At 38.9% G+C, this 20548-nt stretch overlaps 1 protein-coding gene across 2 annotated transcripts in view; it reads right to left on the bottom strand.

Moving 5' to 3' along the window:
* Positions 1-3443: 3443 nt before the first annotated feature.
* The window catches only part of LOC126416135 (intraflagellar transport protein 43 homolog), a 128408-nt gene continuing 111303 nt past the window's right edge, over positions 3444-20548 (bottom strand). For both annotated transcript variants that reach the window (XM_050083674.1, XM_050083675.1), the window contains exons 6-8: positions 9444-9516; positions 9226-9361; positions 3444-4012 (exon numbers count right to left, since the gene is read on the bottom strand). In XM_050083674.1, coding sequence (XP_049939631.1) covers positions 3911-4012; positions 9226-9361; positions 9444-9516 — 311 coding nt within the window. In that variant the 3' untranslated portion in view covers positions 3444-3910. The remainder of the gene's footprint in view (positions 4013-9225; positions 9362-9443; positions 9517-20548) is intronic.

Below are 20548 nucleotides of genomic sequence, written 5' to 3'. Positions count from 1 at the left end.
TTCAGGGAGAGCATAAGGGAACAATTGACAGGAATGGGGGAAAGAAATATAGTAGAAGAAGAATGGGTAGCTCTGAGGATTGAAGTAGTGAAGGCAGCAGAGGATTAAGTAGGTAAAAAGACGAGGGCTAATAGAAATCCTTGGGTAACAGAAGAAATATTGAATTTAATTGATGAAAGGAGAAAATATAAGAATGCAGTAAGTGAAGCAGGCAAAAAGGAATACAAACGTCTCAAAAATGAGATCGACAGGAAGTGCAAAATGGCTAAGCAGGGATGGCTAGAGGACAAATGTAAGGATGTTGAGGCTTGTCTCACTAGGGGTAAGATAGATACTGCCTACAGGAAAATTAAAGAGACCTTTGGAGAGAAGAGAACCACTTGTATGAATATCAAGAGCTCAGATGGCAACCCAGTTCTAAGCAAAGAAGGGAAGGCAGAAAGGTGGAAGGAGTATATAGAGGGTTTATACAAGGGCGAGGTACTTGAGGACAATATTATGGAAATGGAAGAGGATGTAGATGAAGATGAAATGGGAGATAAGATACTGTGTGAAGAGTTTGACAGAGCACTGAAAGACCTGAGTCGAAACAAGGCCCCGGGAGTAGACAACATTCCATTAGAACTACTGATGGCCTTGGGAGAGCCAGTCATTACAAAACTCTACCATCACCGAACTATCAGTTTAATAAGTCACAGCTGCAAAATACTAACGCGAATTCTTTACAGACGAATGGAAAAACTGGTAGAAGCGGACCTCAGGGAAGATCAGTTTGGATTCCGTAGAAATGTTGGAACACGTGAGGCAATACTAACCTTACGACTTATCTTAGAAGAAAGATTAAGAAAAGGCAAACCTACGTTTCTAGCATTTGTAGACTTAGAGAAAGCTTTTGACAACGTTAACTGGAATACTCTCTTTCAAATTCTGAAGGTGGCAGGGGTAAAATATAGGGAGCGAAAGGCTATTTACAATTTGTACAGAAACCAGATGGCAGTTATAAGAGTCGAGGGGCATGAAAGGGAAGCAGTGGTTGGGAAGGGAGTGAGACAGGGTTGTAGCCTCTCCCCGATGTTATTCAATCTGTATATTGAGCAAGCAGTAAAGGAAACAAAAGAAAAATTCGGAGTAGGTATTAAAATTCATGGAGAAGAAGTAAAAACTTTGAGGTTCGCCGATGACATTGTAATTCTGTCAGAGACAGCAAAGGACTTGGAAGAGCAGTTGAACGGAATGGACAGTGTCTTGAAAGGAGGATATAAGATGAACATCAACAAAAGCAAAACGAGGATAATCGAATGTAGTCAAATTAAATCGGGTGATGCTGAGGGGATTAGATTAGGAAATGAGACACTTAAAGTAGTAAAGGAGTTTTGCTATTTAGGGAGCAAAATAACTGAGGATGGTCGAAGTAGGGAGGATATAAAATGTAGACTGGCAATGGCAAGGAAATCGTTTCTGAAGAAGAGAAATTTGTTAACATCGAGTATAGATTTAAGTGTCACGAAGTCGTTTCTGAAAGTATTTGTATGGAGTGTAGCCATGTATGGAAGTGAAACATGGACGATAACCAGTTTGGACAAGAAGAGAATAGAAGCTTTCGAAATGTGGTGCTACAGAAGAATGCTGAAGATAAGGTGGGTAGATCACGTAACTAATGAGGAGGTATTGAATAGGATTGGGGAGAAGAGAAGTTTGTGGCACAACTTGACTAGATGAAGGGATCAGTTGGTAGGACATGTTTTGAGGCATCAAGGGATCACAAATTTAGCATTGGAGGGCAGCGTGGAGGGTAAAAATAGTAGAGGGAGACCAAGAGATCAATACACTAAGCAGATTCAGAAGGATGTAGGTTGCAGTAGGTACTGGGAGATGAAGAAGCTTGCACAGGATAGAGTAGCATGGAGAGCTGCATCAAACCAGTCTCAGGACTGAAGACCACAACAACAACAACAACAACAACAACTCTACATCCAGCCCAGAAAATGGTAGCTGTAGGAGACCCAAAGTATCAGTGTAAAATCCAAAGAAATGCCCTCCCCACGAGTGAGAGTATTAAAATTCTAGTGATTACCTGCCAAAACATTTGTTAATAAAGTGTAAGAGTTTGATGTGCACCAAAATCAGTGGAGCTCACATAATACAAGGAATGTCATTCAAGAAGGATCATTTTGAAATAAAAATAAAACAAGTAAAATTTTCTTAGTATTAACAATATAATGAAAAGGATGGTTGCTACTCAACATATAGTGCAGATTCTGAATGGCAGAAAGCCACTACAAAAAGACCGTCGGAAAGTTAGCTCTTGGCTAACAACCTCTTTGTCAAAATAAACACACACACACACACACACACACACACACACACACACACACACGCAAATGAAGCTCACAAACACATGACCACAGTCTCTGGCAGTCTCGCTCCAGCTGCCAGAGACTGTGATCATATGAGTGAGTGTTTGGTTTTCGGGATGGTGTGTGTGTGTGTGTGTGTGTATGTGTGTTTTTGTCAGTTAAAAGCTAATTTTCTGACAGTCTTTTTGTTGTGCCTTTCTGCGACTCAGCATCTCAGCTATATGGTGAGTAGCAACTATCTTTTTCGTTACAGTGTTTCATTCTACCCTGGATTTTTCTCAGCAATTTTATTTTTCATGAAAGCCTGTACTTTCATCTATTTTTCTACATAATTCCCACCAATATCATATCATACAACCAGTTTTTGAATACCGTCCTCATAGAAATCTGCTGCCTGATTAGGCAACAGGTGCATAAGGTACATTTCTTGACACTTGAAGAAACTCATCACATAATGTCAAAATCATGAAGTGTCTGCTCTCTCTGCTTTTCATCAATTTGTCAGTAATGACTGAAGGTCATCCACTTTGTTCCTCATCATGCACATTTGTATGGCCATCTTTAAACGTTCTCAGCCAGTGCCGTACTGTCCCATTGCTCATAACATTTTCTGCATACAGTTCAACTGATCTGATGATGAATTTCAGCAGCTTCCATGCCTTCAGTATTAAGAAAATGAATCACATAGTGTATTACACAGTTGGCAAGATTCTCAGTCAGAGGAAGCATTTGAAATACTCACAAACTAGCTATTTCACATAATTTTCTGCCAAATGACCTCCAGACAGAAGACACTTAAAAGGTGACTTATGCAATGCTTTTCTTGAATAGTCATATAACTTGGGACTATCATGAATAATAATGAAGTGACAATCTTGTCCCAGCAATTAATGTAGTTCTACATTACATATAAAAACAACTGATGCACCATCAAGTCAGTTATTGTCCTATTGTATGAAATAAATAAATACACAATAGCATATGAAACATCTCTGTCTGCATGCATAATGGTGTATTTCCACATTGCTAACATTGCCCATGTATGTAAAATTATGCATTACAAACAAAAAATACAGAAAAACAACATTTGCTGAGAAGTAGTGTATTTCTCTTCAAACATAGGTGTACCTGCTATAAATCAATATCTTTTTCAGAAAATGTAAAAGAATGTACATTACTCTACATAAAGCTCAATAGAGATAATAGCTTATCTGTCAATTCAAAATCAAGGAGGAGAAAAGACTGTAGGTGAGGAACGATGGCTCCAAATAAAACAGTAAACAAATAAGTCAAATATTTGCAAGCTCCTGTTGGTGTAGGCTTTAGCAAAAGTAATGGGGTCTTAAGAACTATTGTTTGTTATGTAACAGTTGTGAACAACAGAGAGAGCAGTAATCATTGGAAAAGCCTAAATACTATGACACTTTTTGAAATGTGTCCAGTTGTAATTTAGCTTATGTGCACCATTCTATTCTCTGAAAAATTACATATTTATGCATCAGTAACAGATGGAACCCTCAACTGATTTAAAATCTAGTTGTGTGACTATAAATTCAGGTCACTTCCTTTGCCTTGTTTTCCGTACTTTCCCATTCACTATGAAGCTCCGATGCTATATCAGTGAACAGCAGATCCCAGTTCCATGGCTCATCTATCTGAAATGGTCAATAAATCCATAAAAATATTGTCTTTTACTACTTACAACAACTACTATCGAATAAGTCATCATTTTTGCCACAATTATTTTAACTAAGCCATTCATGTATCTGTTTCATGTGAAGGGAGCACTGCTGAGTTTCTTGATGCTCTGAAGGCAAGTAGGCATGCTGCACCACATCGAAAATAATGCTGTGTAAGTAAGTCAGACACCACATACATGTATATGAAAAGAGGAAATGGACAGGTTGATAAATCATTTGAAAAATAAAATGTGAAAAGCAGTGCACTTTATACAACATGACTTAACAGCATAAAGAATAAAGAAATGTACTATGACACGTTTTGTGTTTATAGATGAAAATGAAATCTTTCTCGAATGAACTCAAACATGTTAATAATGGGGAAAAAAATCATGTGACTCTCAGCCTGGTGTGAGACATTCAGTGACTTGTGTGCTGATTTCATTGCTATTTTTGTTTTAAGGAACTTCTCATTTGATCCCGAGAGGTCGAGTGGATTCCATTTTTCACATCACATATATCTAAAGTGATCACCAGCAGTTAAAGATGGGACCTCTGTGTCAACACACAGTCACTGACCACCACCCCTGAAAGTGCCTACTACATCAGATGTTTGATGTTGTTGCTGTGGTCTTCAGTCCTGAGACTGGTTTGATGCAGCTCTCCATGCTACCCTATCCTGTGCAAGCTTCTTCATCTCCCAGTACTTACTGCAACCTACATCCTTCTGAATCTGCTTAGTGTAATCATCTCTTGGTCTCCCTCTATGATTTTTTCCCTCCACGCTGCCCTCCAATGCTAAATTTGTGATCCCTTAATGCCTCAGAACATGTCCTTCTAAGCTGTCCCTCTTTTTATCAAGTTGTGCCACACACTCCTCTTTTCCCCAATTCTGTTCAATACTTCATCATTAGTTATGTGATCTACCCATCTAATCTTCAGCATTCTTCTGTAGCACCACATTTCGAAAGCTTCTATTCTCTTCTTGTCCAAACTATTTATCGTCCATGTTTCACTTCCATACATAGCTACACTCCATACAAATACTTTCAGAAACGACTTCCTGACACTTAAATCTATAATCGATGTTAACAAATTTCTCTTCTTTAGAAACGCTTTACTTGCCATTGCCAATCTACATTTTATATCCTCTCTACTTCGACCATCATCAGTTATTTTGCTCCCCAAATAGCAAAACTCCTTTACCACTTTAAGTGTCTCATTTCCTAATCTAATTCCCTCAGCATCACCCAACACCTGCTTTCTTTGGGATTGGAATTATTATATTCTTTTTGAAGTCTGAGGGTATTTCGCCTGTCTCATACATCTTGCTCACCAGATGATAGAGTTTTGTCAGGACTGGCTCTCCCAAGGCCGTCAGTAGTTCTAATGGAATGTTGTCTACTCCCAGGGCCTTGTTTCGACTCAGGTCTTTCAGTGCTCTGTCAAACTCTTCACACAGTATCGTATCTCCCATTTCATCTTCATCTACATCCTCTTCCATTTCCATAATATTGTCCTCAAGTACATCGCCCTTGTATAGACCCTCTATGTACTCCTTCCACCTTTCTGCTTTCCCTTCTTTGCTTAGAACTGGGTTGCCATCTGAGCTCTTGATATTCATACAAGTGGTTCTCTTCTCTCCAAAGGTCTCTTTAATTTTCCTGTAGGCAGTATCTATCTTACCCCTAGTGAGAGAAGCCTCTACATCCTTACATTTGTCCTCTAGCCATACCTGCTTAGCCATTTTGCACTTCCTGTCGATCTCATTTTTGAGACGTCTGTATTCCTTTTTGCCAGCTTCATTTATTGCATTTTTATATTTTCTCCTTTCGTCAATTAAGTTCAATATTTCTTCTGTTACCCAAGGAGTTCTACTAGCCCTCGTCTTTTTACCTACTTGATCCTCTGCTGCCTTCACTACTTCAATCCTCAGAGCTACCCATTCTTCTTCTACTGTACTTCTTTCCCCCATTCCTGTCAATTGTTCCCTTATGCTCTCCCTGAAACTCTGTACAACCTCTGGTTCTTTCAGTTTATCCAGGTCCCATCTCCTTAAATTCCCACCTTTTTGCAGTTTCTTCAGTTTTAATCTACAGTTCATAACCAATAAATTGTGGTGAGAGACCACATCTGCCCCAAGAAATGTCTTACAATTTAAAACCTGGTTCCTAAATCTCTGTCTTACCATTATATAATCTATCTGATACCTTCTAGTATCTCCAGGATTCTTCCATGTATACAACCTTCTTTCATGATTCTTGAACCAAGTGTTAGCTATGATTAAGTTATGCTCTGTGCAAAACTCTACCAGGTGGCTTCCTCTTTCATTTCTTAGCCCCAATCCATATTCACCTACTATGTTTCCTTCTCTCCCTTTTCCTACTCTCGAATTCCAGTCACCCATGACTATTAAATTTTCGTCTCCCTTCACTACCTGAATAATTTCTTTTATCTCATCATACATTTCTTCAATTTCTTCATCATCTGCAGAGCTAGTTGGCACATAAACTTGTACTACTGTAGTAGGTGTGGGCTTTGTGTCTATCTTGGCTACAATAATGCGTTCACTATGCTGTTTGTAGTAGCTTACCCGCACTCCTATTTTTTATTCATTATTAAACCTACTCCTGCATTACCCCTATTTGATTTTGTGTTTATAGCCCTGTATTCACCTGACCAAAAGTCTTGTTCCTCCTGCCACCGAACTTCACTAATTCCCACGATATCTAACTTTAACCTATCCATTTCCCTTTTCAAATTTTCTAATCTACCTGCCCGGTTAAGGGATCTGATATTCCACACTCCAATCCGTAGAACGCCAGTTTTCTTTTTCGTGATAACGAATGTTTGATGGGTGTGACAATCTGTATCTTCAACATAGCACCCCTATTTTTAATGAAATAATTGTATAGGACCCCCTAACAGTGTTGCAATTTCACCGAAGCCTGTCTTAATGATAACAACTTGTGTTTGCTTAAGGCAGAAACATACTTCCAAAATTATACAGGACGTTTCACAATTCCTATTACAACCTTCTAGTGGTTGTAGAGGAGACTTACTACATAAAGTACTGATAAAGAGTCCAGATCCAGAAATGTGCCATTCTGGTTTAAAAATAAGTTTGAAAATTGGATCACTATGTAATGATAGAGCTGCACACCACAAAAGTTTTCCGGAGTGGCTCAGTCCATCTTGTACCATTACAACAATGGCTTTAAGAAACTGGTACATTCACAAAATGGTTCAAATGGCTCTGAGCACTATGGGACTTAACTTCTGGGGTCATCCGTCCCCTAGATTTTAGAGCTACTTAAACCTAACTAACCTAAGGACATCACACACATCCATGCCTGAGGCAGGATTCGAACATGTGACCGTAGCTGTCGCGCGGTTCCAGACTGTAGCACCTAGAACCGCTCGGCCACTCTGGCCAGCTGTACATTCACAACTAGGACAGTCAACTGTGGTGCTCTGCAGTTCCACACCGGGGTTTGTGATTGGTGATTACAAAAGTGTGCTTTGCAGATACACCTTGTGCACTGCATAGCAGGATAGCCAGGTGCAGCAGCTCATGTGGAGCACACTGGTCAGAGTTCTGCTGTGTGTGTACTATGAAGTGGTCTGATCTTCAAATTTATTTTACAACCAAATAGTACATTCCTGGACATAGGCTGCTTATCAAAACTTTATCTACTAAGTCCCCTCTACAAGCCACAAATGCCTGTAATAGGGGTTGTGAAACACCCTGTGTAATTGTAAAAGATTCCCAATCTCTTCTTTCAGAATAATCAACACTACTTTTTCTTCATACTATCAGTTTTGTGGAAAGACATTCCAAGAAGACAGTGTTAAACTTTAAACTGGATTTATATAAAGAGGAAAATTAACTTCAAAAAACTGTAAAACTACAAACTGGCCAGTAATAGCCTTCAAGAGACAGCAAAATTACAAGTATAAAACATTTTTACATTCAGTTATCTATTTTTTGTGTTTAGCAATCTTTTTTTCCCTATACATATTGTCTTTCTGTTTCTGAGGTTTGTCTTCTGCAGTTACAGTCTTACAATCAATGTGGGAGTTATTCAGTCTTTTGCAACTGTACAAAGTCTGATTTGGATCTTACCTGTTTTGCTGTTTTTAAAGCATTTCAGTGATAAGCAGATTTGACCACAGAATTTGTAAAAGAAATAATATGTTCTCACAAAGGCTACATCATGAGCTAGTTTGATGATGATGGATCCAATTTAGTGAGCACTGAAAATGGTTTAAAGAAAATGAAACCTGTCTACTCCAAATAAAACTTTATTCAGTGGCAAAAGATAGAATAACTTTACATCAGTTATTTCACTTTTTGTCCTTGTTTATTCCTTTAGGGAGAAACAAACAGCTCTGAAAGCATGGTAGCATTTTTCCTTGTTTTGATTGTTTTCCATCAATTGCACTTGGAATACTGTCTCCTGAAGTTGAGTACTGGCAGCCAGTTACTGTATATTGAATTTTCTCAGGCAATGGGAATTTGTGGTTGTCCTCTTCCTCTTGAAGAAACTACATGTGTATATGTCAGAATAATGTGGAACATATGGTTTTAAAAGTGAAATAATGACTACACTTAAGAGCCAAACCAATGTAATAGCATTTGCAACTCTGAGAAAAATTCACAATATTCAACAATATGAAGGCAAAAACTTACATTAATTAAAAGTTTTCTGATATAGCACATACTATTATAAATGTAGTTTTGAGGGTTTGGAGTTTTTTCTTTGGAACAAAAAAGCAAACCAAGAAAAGGAAAAGGAACAGAGGAAAGAAAGTAGTTGTGAAGTGAACCATAAAACAATTAGATGCATGGCCAAGAGAGAAAAAGGAACAGCAGATTATAAAAATTTTAATAATATCCCACAGCACACAATACCTAAGCAACTCAGTGGTACAAAATACCACCTGGGAGAGAATGAGTATGCTAACATGGAGAGAAATGATATTTTCTCACAGGTCTGCATAAAAACTACAAAAACAATGCAACTGTATTAACTGAGGCACCTACAAACTCAGTAATATTTGACAGTTACAAAGAAGACTCTGGCTTATTATTTTATCTGGTAGTGTAATGAATACAAACAGGTATTTTATTTGGTAGTATAACAGATATGAACAAGAAGTTTTTGAAACACAAAATCTTAACTTACCTCTTTTACATCATTTTCTGGTCTAAGGCTTTTTGTAAGGAGCTGTAAATTAATGTTATCAAGAGTCCCAAATGCTGAATGTTTGAATAGATCGGAGTCAAGCTCCTTATATGCTGCTACTTTATTCAGATTGACCCTGGGGGGGAAAAGAATCATATCTTTGGTAACTACACAATTAGCTGCACAAGCAATCATAACATTCCAAGTATAGCACTTACGATGGAGTACTGGCAATCTGTGTTGTCAAGTCTTCATCTTGTATGTCATCCAGGTCTGGTATCACTGGTATATCTGTGAAAATACGACACAATATTTACAAGGAACGGTTGCTTAATTGCTCATTATATATAGAAAAATCATAAAGTTTTCGTACTCAAGCATAATGCTGAGATTTAAGCACCAGAAATTTACACACTGCTGTAAGAAGTTCAAAAACATAGGTCCTATTTTGTTATTAGCACAGAGTGTTTGGCTATGACTGACCTATTTTCCCGTTGATCTAAAACCAAAATGAATACAGCCAGAGACATGCAACACAAACACACATAGCCCAGATAAGCTGATTTGTCACTTGATATGTTTAGTTTCCAATGAGGTTGGGGAACCAAGATATTTAAGTTACTGAAACAGTACTCATCCAATGAGAAAAACAAATTGTGGTATAATTTTCCATGTTTTCATACTCCAGTGTAATGTAAAGATAGTTCATTATTTTATGTACTTGTAGCCACACATCTGGGTGCTCTTGATGAAATTTTTCTGTAGTGGAGGGGACAAAGCAGACTCCTACTGCCACTCTGGAGATGGTGGGGAAAATTTGAGTTCAGACAGTGCACCTTTCATGTTTTTTGTTGCACAATAGTGATGTGTGCCTGGTGAAGGCACTAAAGTTATAAACTATAATGTGTAATGGAGTCTTCAACTTTTTTGAGTTCTTTACTTCTATGCATTCAAAGAGGAAATGTTTTTGTGTCTGTGATGTGCAATGCACACAATTCTCTTATGCAATGCATTTTCTTCATGGCTGACACAGATATACCTAGATCCACCTCCTCCACTACTGAATTCATTAAATAGTTTGACTAGTTTAAATAAGAGGCACCATCCTTAATAGAAAAATGAGAGACAATAATAAAAAATGCAACACCGCTGATTTTATTCGCTGTATTGATTGCACTGAGACTTCAAATGCCAACTAACTGTAAGGAAATTATACACTGCAAAATGCCTCCTCTTAACAATCCAGCTCATTGTTTCCAATGTTCTCAAACCCCCAGAAAAAATTCTTAGTACTATGCTTTACAAGAAAAAGTAACAGAAAACATACAGGAAAAAAAAAAAAAAATGACATTTCAGTTGAGCTGGAGATGCATAGCAGTTGATTGTACTTTTTTTTAATAATTCACTATTTGGCACACTCACACACATTTCAAACAAAATTACCAGTTAAGGCCACATCAGCCATCTTTAGATCTACAAGAATAGATCTGAGGATGGCGGATGCCAGCCAAACAGGTCATTTCATTTTACTTTAGTCTTACTGTGCTGACCAACAAATTATTTTAAAAAAACCACACATTTCAGTTTCCAAGTAAACAATGAGATTTATTTCCACCTTGGCATAGTGCTCCAAATCTCTCCCTATCCCTCTCTCTCTATCCTCCAACCCCCCCCCCCCCCCCCCCCCCCCGCCCCTGCCAACATCACTTCCAGAAAAGATGAGAGCTCTGCAATCTAACATAAGGCAGTTACCTGATTAATAACACCCACTTGGGCTAAATCACTACACGCTAGCCTTTGAAAAACAAAAAGACTATGCCTGAAAAAAGAATTTACTGTTTCAAATATTTTTCTGTATTTGTCTTGATGACTTGGAGATACACAAGACCGGTTGTAGGTTTCTCTTACCATGTATTCTATGTTTTGGGGTACAGTGTTTTCTGAAGTGTGACTTACTGCCAGTTGTAAATAATGACATACACAACACACATGTGTGAGATTTGGCAGTCCACAATCTGTTTTTAAAATTCTGTGTAGCCCATTATTCACTTCTTTTTTATGTCCATTCTTCTGATTGATGGTCAGAGGGTCTTCGGCCATGTAATAGAATGAGACACCTGCAGCTATTCTTCCAATGTTATTTATTATATAGCTACTCAGTTTCGGTGCTTCAGTACACCATCTTCAGGCCTTAACTGACTTTGATGGGGTTAACTCCCTTCGTATACACAATGCCACCAGTGACTGATGTCTATGAACTAATTTCTGTAGGCTGTAGCAGCGATGTTGTGCCTGCAACCATTTACTTCAATTTATTACCATAGTTATGTCATTAGCAAGTTGAGACTGGATAAACTTCACATAAGTACAGCATACTTAATGTCATTTGGTATGGCAGTGCATTGCTTAGGGTGTCCAATTTGCTGCTTCAGTGTCAACAAACTCATTTAAAGTGTACAGTGGTTTTAGGTGTAGATTTTTTGACATCTTTCTTCGAGATTTCACCACATCCAAGGACTGCATTTAGTATTTACATGGTTGAACATTTTACCCATTCAACCACCTATTCATTCCTATCAGAACTAATGTGTTGTCTGTGCCTATTCCAATCAAATTTTCAATTTCCAGGTGGTTGGTCAGATATTTTGCATCAGCTTTTTTGATGGGAGTAAGCAATAAAAATGTTGACACAATTATTTTTGTGATTCACTATTAATATCTTATTGCAATTCCTAGATGATTTAAAATACTTATTTCACTGGCTTCGTTCATCAGCAGACTTAATTTTTCATTACTGATATCAGCTCGCAGTACTTCCCTGAAGTGTGGACCCAACACTTCACTTATTATGTTTGAACACTTTGTTCGATGTAATTGTAAGTCTGTGGTGGATTTAGAGTCAGAAAATATATTTTCACGCAATTCTCCCAGATGTTCCACAGTCAAAACTGAACAATGTTAGTGGCAAGGTCTTCTGTGCAGATTTTATGGCAAGTCTCATGTTGTGTTTCATGGTTTCAGGGTGGTTTTTTTAAAATTTTATTTTATTGCTCAGTTTAGCATAAAATTCAGTTTGGTAGTAGCAACACATGCTTTTAATATTATTCCAAGGAACTGGTGTCAGCCATCCCTTAAATTCAGGTTTATTCTCCCATACATTCCTGTATTTTTGTGTGTAGCACTCGAACGAAAAACTTTAAACTATTACCAATTCTATCATTATTATTTACTAAGGTTTAAATTTGTATCATTTTTTGCCACATGGTGGCTGTGTGATATGATTGTTGTTCACACTGGCTGTACCTATGGTGTTGCAAGTCGGTCAATACCACCTTTGATGCTTGAACAAAAACTGTCACTGCGCTGATTTCATCTGCCTTTGAGGCTTTAACAAAAACTGCCAACTCTTTGATTTCATATATGTTAAATTACTGATGTTACTCAGTCAAAACTTAACTTTTGCTGAGCTATGGACAAGTTTATCTTGCTTCCACTATTTTGACATCTGGAAGATAGTTGTAGAGGTGCATTCCCATGTATGTAACCCCTTTCTCATATCAGCTGGTTCAGAGCTGAATTACTCTTAATTTCTAGCAATTCTTGGTTTCATATTGGTGTAACTGTTGATTTTTTTTGGTAGAGATTACTGAGTTTTTTGGTGAATGTTAGCATTTTGTAGATGTAGACATTTACTGCTGTTAGGATGTTCAGTTCTTTGAATTTTGGTCTACAAGTAGTACACCTCTTTTGCCTTGTCATTATGCAGATGGCCTTTTTCTGTATAATAAGGATCTTATTCACATTTAATGCGCTCCTCCAGAGTTAAATGCCAAAGGACATCATGGAATAAAATAGAGCATAGTAATATTTTATCAGGGTTTCCATGTTGACAATGTAACTTAACTTCCTTATAGCAAAACAAACCAAGTTGAGCTTATGACGTACAATACGGATGTGCTCTGACCATGTCATTTTGTCAGCTATGCAGGGACCCAAAAATTTTGCACTTTTCACTTGCTCAAGTCTGTTGCCATTAATTTTAAATTCTAACAAATTTTGTTTGGTCTTGCTATTTTTAAAACAGATAAAATTGATTTTTTTTTTTTTTTTGTAATTTGGTTCTAATCTATCACTGTAAAACCATTTATCAAGATAACGAAGAATCCCTTCAGTGTTTAGAGCACATTCTTCTATATTTTCACCCTTTATCACAATGTTGGTATCATCAACAAAAAGGATGATTTTATTTTGGATACCACTGGGAAGATCATTTACATAAATCAACAAGAGTAATGGCCCAAGCACGCTTCCTTGTGGTACATCGTGTATAATTTTCTTTGTATCCAAGTAAAATTTATTCACTTTTTCATCTGTTTCCACTTTCTGATACCTGTTTGTCAAATAGGATCTCAACAAGTCCAACACAGTACCACTGATCCCATATAATTCTTTCTCCAGAAGTAATTTGTGATTTACATGGTCAAATGCTTTAGATAGGTCACAAAAGATCCCTATTGTAGTTTCTTCCTTGTCAAAAGCATCTAGCACATAGTGAAATCTTGTGCAGCAGTAGTGGTGGACTTATTTCTCTAGTAACCATGTTGACTTTCATCAACCTGTTGTACACAATGCATTCAAAGATTTTTGCTAATGTTGGTAAAATATTCACAGGTCTGTAATTTTCTGGTTCTCTTGCATCACTGTTTCTGAATAAAGGTATTAACCTTGCAGTTTTAAGGCTTTCTGGAAACACCCTCTCTACCATTAAATACTTTGGCCAGAGGTTTAGCTATAAAGGCAGAAGACAGTTTAACAAGCGTATTTAATATCCCATAAACATCCTGTATCTTAGTGTTTTCCAAGTTCTTTATAACTCTAATTACTTCTCCTTTACTGGTAGGAAACAAGTAAATCGAACCACTTAATGGCTGTTTCTTCAGCTTTAACCCATTTAAAGCACTAGTTGCTGAGATTGTGATATGTCTGTCGTATGTTTGCAGATATTTATAAAGTAGTTATTGTAGTTATGGAAGACATTCACTACTGATTTAGGGCTTTTTATTAAGGTGTTATTCCAGCTAATTTCTTTGGGCCAGTTCTTTTTATTCCTTTTATGACCCATTTCTCCATTTAAGATTTGCCATGCTGTCCTTGCCTTGTTTTCTGAAAGGCTGATAGCCTTCTCAATAGCCTTTTTCTAAGCACATTTTATGACTTTGTGTTATATTTTCTTATACCTAGTATAATACATAATGATATTTGAGCCTCTGTTTTGCATTTAACTAGTCTATGCAACTCTTTGAACCTACTACTTGATACCATAATGCCCCAACTTATCCAGTTATTGTTATTTGTTTTACTAGAGACACAGTTGTTTTGTAGTGGAAAGCCTCATTGACGTATTCACAATACTTAGTTATAAAGATTCTAGCACTTTTTCCATTGTTTTATCAAATATTTCGGTCCAACTTTTCTCAGTAAGATTGTTTGTGAACTTATTTATGTTTTCTTTGTATAGAGATGGGTATTTAATATTGTCAGTTAGAGGAAGGTGTAAGTAGATGAATGACAAACACTAGCTTCACTTAATGAAGGTTTATTCAGCACTTGCACATACAAGAGAACGGAGCAAACTGCCTCCGGTAAGAACACATACGGTATATACCAGGTGGTCCATTGATCGTGACTGGGCCAAATATCTCACGAGATAAGCGTCAAATGAAAAAACTACAAAGAACGAAACTTGTCTAGCTTGAAGGGGGAAACCAGGTGGAGCTATGGTTGGCCTGCTATATGCTGCTCCCATAGGTCAAACGGATATCAACTGCATTTTTTAAATAGGAACCCCCATTTTTTGTTACATATTCGTGTAGTACATAAAGAAATATGAATGTTTTAGTTGGACCATTTTTTTTTCACTTTGTGATAGATGGTGCTGTAAGAGTCACAAACATATGGCTCACAATTGGTAACAGGTAGGTTCTTTAAATTAAAATAGAGAACATAGATATGTTTGAACATTTTATTTCAGTTGTTCAAATGTGATACATGTACCTTTGTGAACTTATCATTTCTGAAAACACATGCTGTTACAGCGTGATTATCTGTAAATACCACATTAATGCAATAAATGCTCAAAACGATGTCTGTCAACCTCAGTGCATTTGGCAATATGTGAAACGACATTCCTCTCAACAGCGAGTAGTTTGCATTCTGTAATGTTCGCACATGCATTGACAATGCACTGACACTTGTTGTCAGGTGTTGTCAGTGGATCACAATAGCAAATATCCTTCAACTTTCCCCACAGAAAGAAATCCGGGGACGTCAGATGTGGTGGATGTGTGGGCCATGATATGGTGCTTCGACGACCAATCAACCTGTCATGAAATATGCTATTCAATACCGCTTCAACCTCACGCAAGCTATGTGCCAGACATCCATAGTGTTGGAAGTACATCGCCATTCTGTCATGCAGTGAAAAATCTTGTAGTAACATCGATAGAACATTACCTAGGAAATCAGCATACATTGCACTGTTTAGATTGCCATCGATAAAATGGGGGCCAATTATCCTTCCTCCCATAATGCCACATCATACATTAACCCACCAAGGTCACTGATGCTCCACTTCTCACAGCCATCATGGATTTTCCGTTGCCCAATAGTGCATATTATGCCGGTTTACATTACCGCTATTGGTGAATGACGCTTCGTCGCTAAATAGAACGCACGCAAAAAATCTGTCATCGTCCCTTAATTTCTCTTGTGTCCAGTGGCAGAATTGTACATGATGTTCAAAGTCGTTGCCATGCAATTCCTGGTGCATAGAAATATGGTACAGGTGCAATCGATGTTGATGGATGTAGCATTCTCAACACTGACGTTTCTGAGATTCCTGATTCTCACGCAATTTGTCTGCTACTGATGTGCGGATTAGCCTGCGACAGCAGCTAAAACACCTACTTGGGCATCATCATTTGTTGCAGGTTGTGGTTGATGTTTTACATGTAGCTGAACACTTCCTGTTTCCTTAAATAACGTAACTATCCAGCGAACAGTCCAGACACTTGGATGATGTCATCCAGGATACCGAGCAGCATACATAGCACATGCCTGCAGGGCATTTTGATCACAATAGCCATACATCTACACGATATTGTCCTTTTCCGCAGTTGGTAAATGGTCCATTTTAATACGGGTAATGTATCATGAAGTAAATACCGTCTGCACTGGCGGAATGTTATGTGATACCACGTACTTATACATTTGTGACCAATGCAACGCCATCTATCACAAAGCAAAAAAAGTGGCCCAACTAAAACATTCATATTTCTTTACGTACTGCACGAATATGTAATAAAAAATGGGGTTTCCTATTTTAAAAAACACAGTTGATATCCGTTTGACGCCATCTAGCGGACCAACCATAGCCCCATCTGGTTTCCCCCATTAAGCAAGACAAGTTTCGTTCTTTGTAGTTTTTTGTTTGATGCTTATTTCGTGAGATATTTGGCCCAGTCACGATCAATGGACCACCCTGTATACAGCTACAGAACATTCCAGTACAATGACTCTTGCCGTCTGTGGATACTTCTAGAATGTATTCGAACCGAATATAGAAATTAAAATGTTTCAGTTTAGGTTAGTTTTCAACTCACGATCCTCTATGCAACAATCTAGTATCATAACCACTACACTATGGTGACTGCACTACTCGGCTTCTTCTGCGACATTGCTCCCTCGTTAAGAGAACAGCATCTCGGTGTTACGTCCTCGCAGTCCAGGAACGAGTCATAGGTCCTCCGACTCCCAATGACTGATGTTCGCCCTGGCAGTGATCTTCTTAGAACTTCCCTTGCCACTACGTTCTTTGGTACCTTTCCGCTTGTTGCCTGTCACTGGAGCTTCAAATTTACGCCGGGTTGCAGGATCCTTATAGGGCTCCATTCGAAGGACGTGGACCATATCTCTGATCTTTCGTCATCTTGTGTCGGGGTTGAAATCTTCAACTTCATAAGTAACATCAGACAACTGTCTTACAAACTTATAAGCTCCAGAGAAGCACCTGAGGAGATTCTCAGAGAGACCAACCTTTTGAACAGGAGTGAAGGTCCAGACGAGATCACCAGGCTGGTAGACAACAAGGTGGTGGCTCGCATCATACCTTCGGCAATTGTTTTCTTGAACCTGCAGCGAGCGGAGTCGAGCTAACTGCCAAGCTTCCTCAGCTCTGGTTAACACCTAGCCGATGTAGTCGTTGTCCATGTCATCAGGGTGTAACGGAAACACAGTGTTCATCATTGTCATCGCCTCACACCCATGGACCAGGAAAAATGGCATAAATCCTGTGGTGTTGTAGGCAAACGTCACAAAAGGTAGCACCTCATCCCAGTTTCTCTGCTCAGCATTGACAAACATTGATAGCATGTAAGCCAAGGTCTTATTAAGGCATTCAGTAAGCCTGTTAGTTTGCGGATGGTAGGCAGTCATCATGTGATGAGTAATGTTGCACCGATGGTTTATCTCTGTCACAAGATTCGATTGAAAAACTTTCCCTTGATCCTTAATTAATGACCTTGGGACACTTTATTTTAATAAAATGTCTTCTACAATGAATTTGGCTACCTTGAATGCTTCGGCTGTTTTCATAGCTTTTGTAATGGCATAGTGTGTCAGATAATCAGTGAAAACAATAATACAATAGCAGACATTGGAAATCATCTGAGGAGGTCAATCCCAACATGCTGGAAAGGCATTTCGGCTGGTGGAATTGGTATGAGTCGACCAGGTGGTTCCTGAGGAACTGCCTTTCCCCTCTGGCAATCTCGACAGTGCGACACATAATGATGAACACTCCTGTATGAACTGGCCAGAAAAATCTCTTGCAGATCCTATCGTATGTCTTAATAAATCCTAAATCTCCAGCCTCAGATGTGTCCCGGAATTTCTGTAGAACATCTAAGTGCATTTGTTTAGGAATCACTGGTAGCCACCTCTTTCCTAATGCTAAGTAATCCATTAACTACCTTAAATTGTCCTTTCAGATCCTCTGACCGATTTAAGGCAAGCGTAATTGGAGATACCTTGGCATCCTTCTTCTGCTCAGCAGAGAGATCCTGGAGTGCAGTGAGACAGTCACTATCTTCATCAAAGTCTTGATGGTCTTGCACAGGGTTTCTTGAGAGACAGTCGGCATCTTGGTGTTTTCTCCCACTTTTTTACACTATGGTAATGTCATTCTCTTGAAGACGTAGTGCCCACCTGGTGAGTCATCCTGTTGGATCCTTAAGACCTGTCAACCAACAAAGTGAATGATAGTCTGTAACAACTGTGAATGGTCTTCCACAGAGATACTGTCTTATATGCAGATGGCCCAGATCACAGCAAGACATTCTCTTTCTGTAGTTGAGTAGTTTCTCTCGGCTTTTGTAAGTGCCCTAGAAGCATAGGCTATAACCTTCTCTTTTCCATCCGAAATTTGCACCAGAACAGCACCGATCCCATACCCACTGGCATCTGTGTGTAGTTCTGTAGGAGCTCTCTCATCATACAGACCAAGTACAGGGTCAGTCATCAGAGCTTTTCCCAGCACATCGAAAGAATCTTTCTGAGCACCACCCCAGATAAATTTAGCATCGGCTTTTAACAACTCTTGGAGTGGCCTGGCTTTTTCTTTGATAAAACGACGGTAATTAGAACACAATCCGAGGAAGCTTCTCACATCTCTAATACTTTTAGGAATAGGAAATTCTGTTATAGCTCTCACCTTTTCTGGGTCTGGCTGCACACCTTCATTTGACACAAGGTGCCCAAGTATTTTGATTTCTTTTGCTCCAAAGAGACACTTTCTTGGTTTAAGTTTCAGTCTGGCTTGTTGGAGACACTTAAGAACGACCCTCAGTCTTTTTATGTGTTCATAAAATGTCTCTGAGAACACTATAATGTCATCTAAATAACAAAGACACACCAACCACTTCAGGTGCCTTAGAAGATTATCCGTCATTCGTTCAAAAGTTGCTGGTGCATTACACAAACCAAATGGCATTACCTTAAACTCATACAGGCCCTCAGGGTGATGAATGCAGTTTTCTCACGATCAGCCTCATCTACTTCGATTTGCCAGTATCCTGAGTACATGTCCATGCTTGAGAAAAACTTAGCCCCCTTCAGACAATCTAGGGTATCGTCAATTCATGGAAGAGGGTAAACGTCCTTTTTAGTTATCTTGTTAAGCTTCCTGTAATCAACACAAAAGCCCAACAGCCATCTTTCTTCCTGAAGAGAACCAGTGGTGACGACCATGGGTTCTGCGAAGGCTGAATGATGTCATTTTTCATCATTTTCGCTACCTCGTCGTGAATTATTCGACGTTCCGTTGCTGACACATGGTATGCTCTCTGGCTTATTGGTTGATGGGCTCCAGTGCTAATCCGGTGCTTCACCGTCGATTTGTCTAATTTGCTCTTCACCTGTGGATTGAAGCATTCAGAGAATTCTTGAAGAATGGCAAGCAGCTTCTTCTGTTGTTCCTAAGTGAGATCTGGTGATAGACGAGCTAGAAGATCTTGTCTCCTAATGGTAGCACTAATTGTGCCCACAGACACGGCATGGGAGGTTTCTATGATGCTCAGCTGTTCTGCAATTAATGGCTCAGCATTTGCTATGCCCATGCATCTTGGAAGACTCTGCGGTTCTCAGCAACAGTTAACTATCCACAATTCACCGAATCCATTCTGAAATGAGACGACGGAGGCTGGGATGACCAAGTTATTCTTCAGTGGTATGCTTCTCTTACATTCCACTACAAGATCCATGGGTTGATGCGTGGCATGACACATGACAGCTACCTTTCTAGCGCTGACTGCAGTAATGATCACTTCATCCAGCACACATAGTCTCCACACACGCGGATGCGCATCTTCCTGTCCACAGTATCTCATCTCGTCTAGCATAATCTTCGAGCGACCACAATCTATAATTGCTTGAGAAGCTAACTTTCGAATGACACATCTTCCTGTAGGTTTTACATACTTCCCATTAGCCACCCTCATCAGAGATGTTTCGCTGTCGACAAATACAGTTTTCTACAACTGGCGATGGTACTTCTGTGAAATGACTGAATATGATGCTCCAGAGTCCACAAGAGCTTGGACTGGTCGGCCATACATGAGGATATCGACGTAATTTCCTACCATTTATGTAGTGATCGACGGCGGAGGATTTTTCTCTTCGATGGTCTCACCTCCAAGGAAGGTGATCGGCTGGAGCTTCTAAATGGCAATGGAGACCTTGATCGGCGTGATGGGGAGAGTCCTCTCCA

Source organism: Schistocerca serialis, chromosome 8 (assembly GCF_023864345.2).
Source record: "Schistocerca serialis cubense isolate TAMUIC-IGC-003099 chromosome 8, iqSchSeri2.2, whole genome shotgun sequence".
Lineage (NCBI taxonomy): Eukaryota > Metazoa > Arthropoda > Insecta > Orthoptera > Acrididae > Schistocerca > Schistocerca serialis.
The sequence above is the reverse complement of the archived record's forward strand: the minus strand, read 5'-3'. Positions and strand labels throughout refer to the sequence as shown.